General features: G+C 46.9%; 1 protein-coding gene across 2 annotated transcripts in view; it reads left to right on the forward strand.

Moving 5' to 3' along the window:
• Positions 1-12,139, forward strand: part of CREBRF (CREB3 regulatory factor) — a 741,844-nt gene that overhangs the window by 495,051 nt on the left and 234,654 nt on the right. For both annotated transcript variants that reach the window (XR_011304479.1, XM_069652415.1), the window contains exon 5: positions 3,789-3,983. Coding sequence is in view for 1 of the 2 variants with exons in the window: in XM_069652415.1 (XP_069508516.1) it covers positions 3,789-3,983 (195 nt within the window). In the remaining variant the exon portion in view is untranslated. The remainder of the gene's footprint in view (positions 1-3,788; positions 3,984-12,139) is intronic.

Below are 12,139 nucleotides of genomic sequence, written 5' to 3' on the forward strand. Positions count from 1 at the left end.
GTCAGTTTTGTTCAAGGGAATTTCCCCCGAGAGGAGCTCTAGGGGACGCATTCATAGTGGACTGGGAGTTTCCACTTCTGTACGCGTTTTCTCCAGTCCCTGTCATTCCTCAGATGATCAGGAGGTTGAGAAGATTCCGGAAGACTATGATCCTAATTGCCCCAGACTGGGCCAGGAGAACGTGGTACCCGCACCTTTTGGACATGTCCATCTGCCCTCCGATTTGTCTTCCACACAGGGAGGATCTTCTCTCGCAGAAGCGAGGTCAGGTTCTCCATCCAGACATCAGAACCCTCCACCTTCACGCTTGGTTTCTGAAAGGTTGAGATACAAGGAATGGGACCTCCCAGATGACGTCATGGAGGTGTTGCTTTCGGCTAGAAGGCCAGCAACAAAGACTTTATACCGCTGCCATTGGAACAAGTTTTGCAGCTGGTGTAGAGAAAAGAATATCGAACCCTTTTCATGTGGTACACCAATGGTATTATCTTTTTTGCTCTGTTTGGCGAATTCAGGTCTTCAAGTTGGTACGATCAAGGGCTACCTTATTTATTTTTTTACATTTATAGAGCGCACTGCAGCCCATAGACATCGAGGCGCTAACTTGCAGCGCTGTCGATCTTCAAGCACACTGCGGAGGAGCCATCATATTTCAAATGACCCCTAGTAATCCAATTTCTGAAGGGGTTGACTAATGTCTATCCACCAAGCCGTTCCAAGTTCCCTTGTGGGACTTAAATCTAGTCTTAAATTCCCTGATCGGTACTCCCTTTGAACCACTCCATTCTTGTTCATTAAAGTTTCTCACCCTTAAAACAGTCTTACTAGTTGCTTTGACATCTGCCAGAAGAGTGAGTGAATTACAAGCTCTGTCTTACAAGCCTCCTCATACAATTTTTCACAAAGACAAAGTTGTCCTACAAATGAAGCCTAATTTCCTCCCAAAGGTAGTCTCTGAATACCACATCACTCGGAAGATAACCTTGCCTTCATTCTATCCTCCTCCCCATCCTGGGAAAGAGGAAGAGAGGCTACATAGGCTGGATCCAAGGCGAGCCTTGAGTTTTTATATCAGCAGACTTGCTAGGATTAGGCAAGCAGACCAACTGTTTATAGGTTATGCAGGACACAAATTAGGATTGGCAATCACAAAACAGACCATTTCCAGACGGATTATTTTACCCATTCTAGAATGCTATAAATTGGCAGGGAAAGAGCCCCCTCAACACCTTAGGGCTCATTCAACCAGGGGTATCGCAGCCTCTTCGGCCCTCCAAAGAGGGGTACCGATAAGACATATGTGCGGCTGCCACATGGTCGTCCGCACATACCTTTACAAAATTCTACAATCTGGATTCCTCCTCTAGCCAGGAGACGAGATTTGGCAAAGCTGTGTTATTCTGTTCATTCTTAAAGGGAAATATTCCAATTTTACTCCCACCTCCGTTTACACACCACTGCAATGGGAGTCTATCAAGATAAGGAATATGTCAGAGGACACAATCCCTTCAAAGAACAAGTTACTTCTTACCTTGTAACGTTCTTTCGATGGGATGTTCCTCCGACGTATTCCTTATCGCCCCTCCCAACCATTCCCTCAGTAAAACTTCACTTGTAGTTGCAGTTTACGCTCCTTCAAAGGCAATAACCAATTCATGGACAGCTACTCTTAAGCTTCAAAACGGAACTGAGCAACGGACGCTGGCGAGTCTATTTATACACACGATGACTTCGTCGCCGATACGGAGGCTGTCGAGGGGCACCAACTCGAGGGACGTCGACGTGCAGCGCCCTCTACTGAAAAACTTTTCCGAGGCCAGCATGCTGTAAGTAATCTATCAAGATAAGGAATACGTCGGAGGAACATCCCATCGAAAGAACGTTACAAGGTAAGAAGTAACTTGTTCTTTTATACTTCACATTTCTTTATTTCACAGGAATGCCCTTAAAAACAGGTAGCTATCTTGGACTCCGTTGGAAATAATTCTGAGTTTTAGTGCCTGCCTGGTAGTTGCTCTGCACCCAGCCACTTCACCGCTTCTCGATCTCTCCACTTCGTCATAGCAATCGAGTACATCACTTTGTGGAATGCTTCAGCTGTGTTCTACTTCCTCTTGGTTCTTCCATGCAGGGACAGATGGTGGTCTGTTTCTCATGGGGTTGCACCCTTCCCCATCTCAGCATTCTGTTGGTCGAGAATCCTTACCATCAGAATACGTTTTTGCATTCCCTGTGGTTTTTCTCCACCCGAATGTCCTTTCCTATGCATTGGTTTTTCTTCAGGGGTTCTCTACAAGTAGCTCATTGCTTCATGGACTTATTTAAAGGAACCCTTATTTAATGACCACTAGCATGGCAAGATGTTATTCTGTTATGGAGGAGTCGTGTGGAGTGGTTGAAGCCACTGGGATGAATCGGCTGAGTGGATTGAGGGACCTCGAATCCTCTTGTTGCACTTTGTGCCTCTGATCTCAGCTTGCCCTGTATGCACGACTGTCACACTAGCCTCTATCCTATGTTATAGCACAGCTGGAATTGCTTCCACTGTGTGAAGATGGTTGAGCCTGTTGAGTTGAATAGTACGAGTTTGAGTGGTTGCATGGATAGTGATGCACCTGTTCCTTCACTTCTCATGTTTAATGTGACTGACCCATGCTATGAACATTGTTCTGGTCCCCTCAATACCTAGAAAGAGATGAGTAGCACACAGGAAGGCAGATGGCACATTAGAATAAAATGTGAACAAGCAGTAGTTCATTGGGGCTGTGTCCTCTGAAGTTTTGCTTGCACGCTAGTTTTGTTTTATCTAACACTTTGAAAGTATTTGTACATTTTTCTGTTATAGCAATCTGCTCCCAAACACAGATGCTCGCTATTAGCACCCTGTCGGGTCACGGATAAGTTTAAGGGGTGGGGTAGGTGGTAAGAGAAATAGGCTTTGCATGACGCAAACACATTTATTTCATGTCAAAATAAAATTCCCACAATTGGCTATTACAAAGAAGGCGGCCCAAATATAAGTGTGGGTTATGGAGAATCGCAAGTTTATAGTTGGGCAGGTAAAGGGGGAGCAGTGACAGAATTCCAGGGGAGATGAAGGATGCCAAGGTAGAATTTAAGCTTTTACTAAGATTCCACCATTGTTCCTGGCCCACTGATGGCTGGCACTCACCTTTTCCACGGGTACTAGTATTTCCTCAGTCATTCCGACAGTCCTCAGGTTTTAACATAAAATGTAGATGATCTAGAAGAATATTTGCAGCTGAATGTTGTTCATTTACATTGACTGTAAAGTCCATTTGATATTTTTAAGTCATTGCTTTATGACCACGTTAACATAGCCACTCTGCTTGCAGAAACGTGTACATGTTCAAGGCCACGCCAAATGCTTAGTGTCCCACCACTTTTTTGATCCGAGAGATGTTTGTATTTTTACTCAATGATGCTTTTTTGTAGGTTTTTTCCATTTACTGTGTCCTTGTTGGTGTTTAGGACGATGGGGATAATTGTCAGTAGAAAAGCCCAGATGGACAGTTGCAGTCGAAGGGCTGCATTTGGTGCTCTTTACCAGCCCTCTGGCCATTGAATATTTCTGCAAACACTTTTCAACGTAGGTAATCTTACCCCTTGAAGTGCAACACGAGGAGAAATGGCTTCTCTCATGATTTTCAGACTATGATCACGTAGTGGATGCTTGCTCTTTCTACGTTGAAGTAGAATCGCTCTTAGGATCTTCAACAGTAGGTAAAAATATTAAATTCTTCTTTGATTCACAATCTTTTCATTAGGATATGAAAATGACTCTGTGGAGGACTTAAAAGAAGTAACTGCAATTTCGTCACGAAAGCGGGGCAAGAGAAGGTACTTCTGGGAGTACAGCGAGCAGTTAACACCATTCCAGCAAGAAAGGATACTGAGACCCTCAGAGTGGGATCGTGAAACTTTACCAAGCAACATGTACCAAAAGCATGGCCTTCATCATGGTATGTTTTGTATCCAGTTAACCAATGGGAAATAGTTGCATGTTCTTGCCTTTATGTTGAAATATTGACTACGAAATGGGGTCCTCTACATGGAATTTTTGGACTTGCCTTCCATGTCGATCATCCTGCAGAAAATGTCCCTGATCCCAATGTGTATCATTATGTTTATTTTATTTGTAGGAGTTTTCCAACTGTTACAATTGCTTAACCTTAAAAAAACAAAGAATTTTGGTGAGTCTCGGATAAGAGACCTATGCAAAGACAAAAACATATTGTAAGGTTTTTCAGAGTTTTCCTGGTTTTAGAAGTTTCACTTTCACTTTTTGCTTATTGTTCTGGATGATTCACATAGTCCATGTTCAGGATATGAGCTCACCGTCCTAAACCTAAGCAGACAGATTTTCTTTGGCTCACCTAGTGGTAGCTGCAGTCGATCAGCCAAGGTTGACTTTCCAGAGGAGAGACGGGTAGTCAAGCATACACGGTAGCGTATGAATACAATGAATAAACATTTCGAATGGTGTGTGTCCTCCCACGTATTACTCATCTTGTGATAAATCGTTATCTCCAGCTTCGATGCTTCGGAAAATAAAATTCTCGGCAGAGGGCGCTGTGCTCGAAGACGTGGCGTTGATTGTCCCTCGACGGGCTCTGTACCGTGTCGACGTCACCGATGGTATAAAAAGCTCGAGCCGCGCCCGTGTCTTCAGTTCCGTTTTTCCGAACGCTTCGCTATCGAGAACGGCGCGCTTCTATTTTCTGTGAAGAAAATGTCGTCATCTTCAACGCCTTCGACACCCAGGACTGGGATCAAGAAGTGTGCAGATTGTGGATCTAAGATGTCGATCACCAATCCCCACCAGATTTGTCTCTGGTGTCTCGGTTCCAGTCACCGAACCGACGACTGCGGGTCCTGCCAATCTATGACCTAGAAAGCTCTTTGTGAGAGGAGCGGTAAACTGTCGGTGGGGAGGGAGGCCTCAAAGAAGGCTACATCAAAAAAACACAAGAAAGCGACTGATTCTAAGGAATCGGATCGCCATAGGCACTCAAAGAGATCTCGATCTAGGAGTAGATCAAGACACACTTCGTCATCATCGAAAAAAATGAAGAGGAGACATAGATCTCCCTCATCATCATCATTTTCTTCAGAGTCGACCGAAGAAATTTGTTGTCCGACTAAATCGGATTCTCCCAGTAAGTGGGAAGAATTCTGCAAAAAGATATGGAGGTTTTTGAGAATGTGGCCCGACCCCCTCGAAAGACCCTCACCCCTAAAGTCGCTCCATTGGACGACAAAGGGAAGTCCAAGGCTACCATGGCAAAGACCGGTAACGTAGAGGAATTCAAAAAAACTTGAGTCGACGTAAAACCGTCGAAGACTCTTCGAGAGTTGAGCACTTCTCCAGTGCCATACAAGAAACACAAGTCGTCGAAGACTTTGACGTCGATAATTTCGACTCCAAAGCCGAAAACATCCTCGACATCGAAGTCATCTTCGAAGACCCATTCGACAACTTCGAAGGATTTGCCAATTCCTTCGAAGCAGATGGAAGAGGAAGAAAGGAGATTCACTCCTTTGCCCAGGTCAGACTTTTTCAAATCTATGTCAGCAATTTATGAAGAGTCTGCTTCAGAAGAAAACAAGGTTACTCCTTTGGGAGTTACTTATGGTACAAGACAAGTTCCTGAGGAACTTATTGACCAGGAATCTAGAATGAGAGACCTGAGTGATGCTCTACATTCTGCCAGTGGAGTTGACACATCCCTAGAATTAGAGTTCGCCAAACCTGATCATGCAGAGCATGCAGATGCTGGGTACAGGGGTCTTGTGACCAGGGTAGTTGAATATATGGGTTGGGGTAATACTTCACCCATTTTTGAACATGATGACATGACGGATATAATTGTCAAGGGACCTCAGAAAGATCCTGTTCTCCCTTTTCACAAGGCCCTTGGAGAAAAACTGGAAGAAACCAGAGACTATTGCTGCTGCAGATGGCACTTTTCCAAGAAAATATAGACCAGCTGGAACGGATCCTGAATATTTGAATAAACATCAGACTCCAGAGAGTTTAGTCATTCAGGAAGCATCTACTTCAAAACAAACTGCTTATCCAACTATCACTCCAGATAGAGAGGACAAAAAAATGGATGCCTGGGCACGTAAAGTTTTCACGTCAGGCAGTATGGCACTTAAGTCAGCAAATGTCACCTGTACCCTAGCCAGGTTTACCCATACCCTGTGGGACTGTATTTCGGCGGCGGCTGATCATATTCCGGAAGGCGAGGAAAGGGAAGGCTTCCTGAATACAGTCAAAGACGGGAAGGAGGCAATGGGGGAATGTCTCCAGTCTGGACTGGATACTGCTGATGGTATCAGCAGATCCATGGCTGCAAGCGTTGTGCTACGCAGATTTGCATGGTTGAGGAAGTCGGGGTTTGCACCAGACGTACAAGCTAGACTCCTCAACATGCCCTTTGATGGCTCGAGGCTCTTTGGCAGAAAGGCTGATGAAAGCCTAGAAAAACTACAGACCTCGAAAGCGACCGCTAAATCACTTAGCGCCTCTTTGCGCCAGCCTCTAAAATCCTATTCCGGCTCATCTTCCTGGAGGGGTCGTTCTTTTCGATACTACTCCTCTTTTGGTAGAGGAAGAGGACAGGCTTCTCAAAGGGGCAAAAGAAACTTCCCTCGTGGAGCACGCGGAAGAGGTGCAAAATCAGCCTCGGGAAACGCATCTGTACCCTCAGCCACTCCTGCAGCCGCCTCCAAATCCCTATGAGGCCTTGTTAAACAAAACACCAGTGGGAGGCAGGATCTCTCAACATCTGAAGGAATGGCGGGGCATTACCTCAGATGCTTGGGCACTGGAAACAGTAGCCCAAGGTTACTGTCTCCCCTTTCTAAAAAGGCCTCGGAATCATCCACCGGGAACCAACTCTGCCAAAATTCCGGATCCGCTCCTGTTGCAGGAAATTTTAACCCTGCTAGAGAAAGGTGCCATAGAACTGGTACCTGTAGCGGAGAGGAACAGAGGTTGGTACTCCCCATATTTTCTCTTCCCAAAAAAGGACTGAGACCCATCTTGGACTTAGAAACTTGAACAAGTTCCTCAGGAAGGACAAGTTCAAGATGGTGACTTTCTCAGATCCTTCTGGCTCTTCAACTCCAAGATTGGTTGGTATCATTGGACCTTCAGGATGCTTACTTTCATGTGCCAATCCATCCAAAGCACAGAAAGTACCTGAGGTTCGCTATTGGCAATTCTCATTATCAGTTTCGAGTTCTGCCATTCGGGTTGACCTCTGCCCTGAGGGTTTTCACCAAACGGTTGGCGGTTGTGGCAGCAAGTCTCAGGAGAGAGGGTATTCACACCCTACCTGGACGACTAGTTGATCAGAGCAAGTTCTCCAGAACAAGCTCAGGAACATCTTTCGATCACCTGCCACTTCCTCCACAAATTGGGCTTCTCCCTCAATTTCAAGACGTCCCACATGATACCATCCCAAAAACTCCAGTTTATCGGAGCAGTCTTGGACACTTCCTCGGGAAAAGCCTCGCCTCCCGAAGTGAGAGCTCTCCACATCCAGCAGATGGTAATTAAGTTCCAGAATGCCCAACGTCTACCGGCCTTCGATTTTCTCAGGTTGCTCGGCCTCATGGCATCCTGCATTTTCCTAGTACCAGAGGCCAGGTTGAGAATGAGATCCCTTCAATGATCCCAATTCTCAGGGAATATGTTGGATCTTCTGCAAGTCCCGAGCGCAGTTGCTCAGGATCTTCTATGGTGGGCTTGCAACGACAACATTCTCAAGCGAGAGTCTTTTTGGCAACCATGGCCGGAGATAACAGTAGTGACGGACGCCTCACTCACGGGGTGGGGAGCACACACCAACGATCTGACAATCAGCGGTCATTCGTCTCCATCGGAGTCCAAACTACACATCAACCTGTTGGAGCTGATAATGTCCTGATAATGACAGACAACGCGGTGGCCATGTACTACCTCAACAAAAGAGGAGGAGTAGGGTCACTACCACTGTGCAGAGAGGCAATGCAGCTATGGTTCTGGCCAATACAAGAAGGAATCTCTCTACCGGCAATTCACCTAGCCGGAGAGAACATGGCGGCGGATGCTCTGAGCAGGCAGAGCACAGTCTCTAACCAGAGGGAGATAGCTCAGGAAGTCCTTCTGGAGATCTTCGCCCTTTGGGGAACCCCTCAAGTGGATCTGTTCACCACCGCGATCAACTGGAAGTGCGATCAGTACTGCTCAAGGGAATTTCCTCAAAGAGGAGCTCTGGGAGACGCATTTGTAGTGGAGTGGAAATTTCCACTGCTGTACGCGTTTCCCCCAGTCCCCGTGATTCCTCAAGTAATCAGGAGGTTGGAAAAGTTCTGGAAAACCATGATCCTAATTACCCCGGATTGGGCCATGAGGACGTGGTACCCGGACCTTCTGGACATGTCCATCTGCCCTCCAATACGTCTTCAGCAAAGAGAGGATCTTCTCTCGCAAGAGGAAGGTCGGGTTCTCCATCCAGACGTCAAGACACTCAACCTTCACGCATGGTTTCTGAGAGGTTAAGATACAAGGATTGGGATCTTCCGGATGACGTAATGGAAATCTTGCTTTCGTCCGGAAGACCAGCAACAAAATCTTTGTACCGATGTCGTTGGAACAGGTTTAGTAACTGGTGCAAAGACAAGGATGTGGACCCTTTTCAGTGTGGCACCCCAATGGTGCTTTCTTTTCTGCTACATCTAGCTAATCTTGGGCTCCAGATAGGAACAATCAAAGGATACCTTGCTGCGCTGTCCATTTTCAAGCGCTCCTCAGAAGAGGTTTCATATTTCAAAATACCGGTAATCATTCAATTCTTAAAAGGGCTTACTAATGTATACCCTTCAGTTCCTTTTCATGTACCAACTTGGGATTTAAATTTAGTACTAAAATTCTGACCTGCATAACTTTTGAGCCTCTGCATTCATGTCCATTGAGGCTTTTAACTCTAAAAACTGTTCTTCTTGTGGCCCTATCATCAGGCCGCAGGGTTAGCGAACTTAAGGCTCTCATGCAAACCACCATATACTATTTTTTATAAGGATAAGGTAGTCCTTAAAGTTAAACCTTCGTTCTTGCCAAAAGTAGTCTCGGACTTCCATTTGTCACAAAAAATAGTACTACCAACTTTTTATCTTCCTCCTCATCTGGGCAAGGAAGAGGAGAGATTACACAGACTAGATCCCAAGAGGGCTCTTAGTTTTTACATCTCTAGGATGGCTAAATTGAGACAAGATGACCAACTATTTGTGGGTTATACTGGTCATAAATTAGGCTTATCTGTAACAAAACAGACCATTTTTCCGCTGGATCATATTAGCCATAGTTGAATGCTACAGATTAGCGGGAGAAGAACCACCAGATGGGCTGCGTGCCCATTCTACAAGGGGAAATGGGTACTTCTGCGGCTCTAAAGAGGGGAGTCCCGGCAGCAGACATTTGTGCAGCTGCAACCTGGAAAACAATGCATACATTTTGTCAAACATTATTGTTTGGATACTGCCTCCTCTAATGAGGGTTTATTTGCCAAGGCAGTTCTGCATTCTGTCCACGAAAACTGAAATTAGTACTCCCGCCTCCAAAATTGATATTGCTATGGGAGCCTATCACAAGATGAGGAATACGTGGGAGGACACAATCCATTCGAAGAACAAGTTACTTACCAACTAACGTTCTTTCGACTGGATGTTCCTCCCATCCTACCCCACAGTACAGTTTTACCGGAATGGCGGAAAAAAACAATCTGGGGATCCTAGACGCGTGAGGGATCATGGGTACAGGGGACGTCACACTAGGGATAGTATTACTGGCACGCCCTGTGTCGACGCCCATTTTTCGACTTCGAAAAACAAACTGTAATACTCCGCAGCTTCCACTAGATGTCGGCCTATGCACAGCATGTGAATCTAAGCAGATACAAGCATCAGAAATACGATTACGGTGAGTAATGTATCCCATATATATATATATATATATATATATATATATATATATATATATATTTCTGAGGCTTGTGGAATCTGCTTAGATCACATGCTGTGCATAGGCCGACATCTAGTGGAAGCTGCGGAGTATTACAGTTTGTTTTTCGAAACTCGAAAATGGGCGTCGACACAGGCGTGCCAGTAATACTATCCCTAATGTGACGTCCACTGTACCCAAGATCCCTCACGCGTCTAGGATCCTCAGATTGTTTTTTTCCGCCATACTGGTCGGAAGCATCTTGCGGAGTCCCCTGGCCTTAGCCTTACTTTTGCTAATTATTGAAGTTTAAAATTATTTATTGACATCCTTCCCCACCCCAACGTCGACACTCGACGACGGCTGGAGAAGACATCGACCGTCGGCTGCTGGACGACGGATCTGGGCCTCGGAAGGCTGCTGGCCTCGGCCCGGGCCTAGTAGGCCGCTGGCCTTGGCCCTGCAAGTAGGGAGAGTGGGGGGTGGTACATACTCTTCACTCTTGGTATATAGGTACACCTTATATATTTCCAACACTTACCAGCCCGCTGCCTCAAGGTGCGTATGGAGGGTACCCCTTTCCAATTCTGCCCCAAGTGCAAGCGCAAATACCCTTGGGTCGACAGGCACGCCACGTGCAATCTCTGCTTGCCGAGGGACCACCCCGAAGCGAACTGCAGAGCGTGTAGTAGGTTTAAGCCTAAGACACTTAAGGACCGTTCGACAAAGCGTTGGGCCCACCACGCCAGGCAGGCGGCCATGGCAGCGGAGGGCGCCTTCAGCGATGGCAGCGACGCCGTACTTTCGGACGGCGAGGGCATTACGGCGTCGAAAGACTGCCGAGCGCAGGTCCCCGACCTCGGAAGGTTGTCCGGCAGGGCGGCTATGGCGAAGACCCCCGGCGACGCAAGCGCTACACACCCTACACACACACTAAGCACACTAAGTCCAACCGAACCTCGACGATGTCGACTTCTCGGAAAGAGGCACAGATAGAACGGTCCGACTCGGTGTCCTCTGGGCGCTCTCGATCGAGATCGCCTCATGACGCAAGGCAATCATCCACTCTTGCCAAGAGTGCCTCGCTCCCTAGATTAACGGAAGTTCGATCGTCGGAAGACGAAGACGACTTCCACCCCCAGGCCGCGCTCCAGGAGACTGAGGCCGCAGTTAACACCAGCGAGGCCTCACGCTCGAAACACACAGTTACCTCTCCCGACCCACGACGCCAGGCGTCGAATGTCTCTGGGGCCTCCAAGGGGCAGGGAAAACATTTTTCCACGCACAGGGAGGGGGGGAAACGGCGGAAAGCACAGCCTTCCACTCCTGTAAGACCATCCTTCCACCCTAAGCAGACAGACAAACACAAATCTACTGGGACATCAACATCCAGCAAGGGTACCCTTGATAAGTCCTCTAAGTTGCCTACTAAAGTCATACCCTGTTCCAAAGAATGGTCCAGTGAAGACATAGACAGGGTCATGTCAAGGATGTCTTCCTTAGCTGATTTTTATGACAAAAACCCAGAACATTTCCTTTCGTATGACCCTCAAGAGGCCACACCCTCAGGCTCCTCTGATCCTATCCCCCTAAGTAAAAAGGCCCGGTTCGAAAGACCTGAACCCTTCGAGGTGCAGCCTTACTCTACTCCATACTCTACTCCACACCCCAGATACCAAGGACAGCCTTTCCCTAAAGGGGACCAGGAGTTTAACATTATGGAGGAACAAACCGGGACTGAATACTATGCGGATGATGAGGACCTGGAGGAGGTAGAAGACGAGCAGGAAATTTACAGAGTAGATTCCCCGGTAGAGAGCGAAGCCCCAGTTACCGACTCGCCAGTTGATAACCAGCCCCTCCTTAATGAAGTTCTCGCTCGCGCAGCAGAACATTTTCACATCGACACCCACGGTGTACAGGAGGAAAGGGACTTCGCAGAAGAGTTGGTGGGAGAGAGGAGGCCGGTCGCTCAGACCATCCCTATCCTTAAATCCATCCAACGTAGAATAGATCCATCCCTGGTGAATCCTAACCTCACCAGAGCCGTCAACCCCAGAGTCGAAAAACTTTTTCGGGCAGCCCAGTCTGACCCTCTTTATATAAGAGGACATCTTAAACCAGACT

The sequence above is a fragment of the Ambystoma mexicanum genome, chromosome 3p (assembly GCF_040938575.1).
Source record: "Ambystoma mexicanum isolate Mex_15411 chromosome 3p, UKY_AmexF1_1, whole genome shotgun sequence".
Taxonomy (NCBI): domain Eukaryota; kingdom Metazoa; phylum Chordata; class Amphibia; order Caudata; family Ambystomatidae; genus Ambystoma; species Ambystoma mexicanum.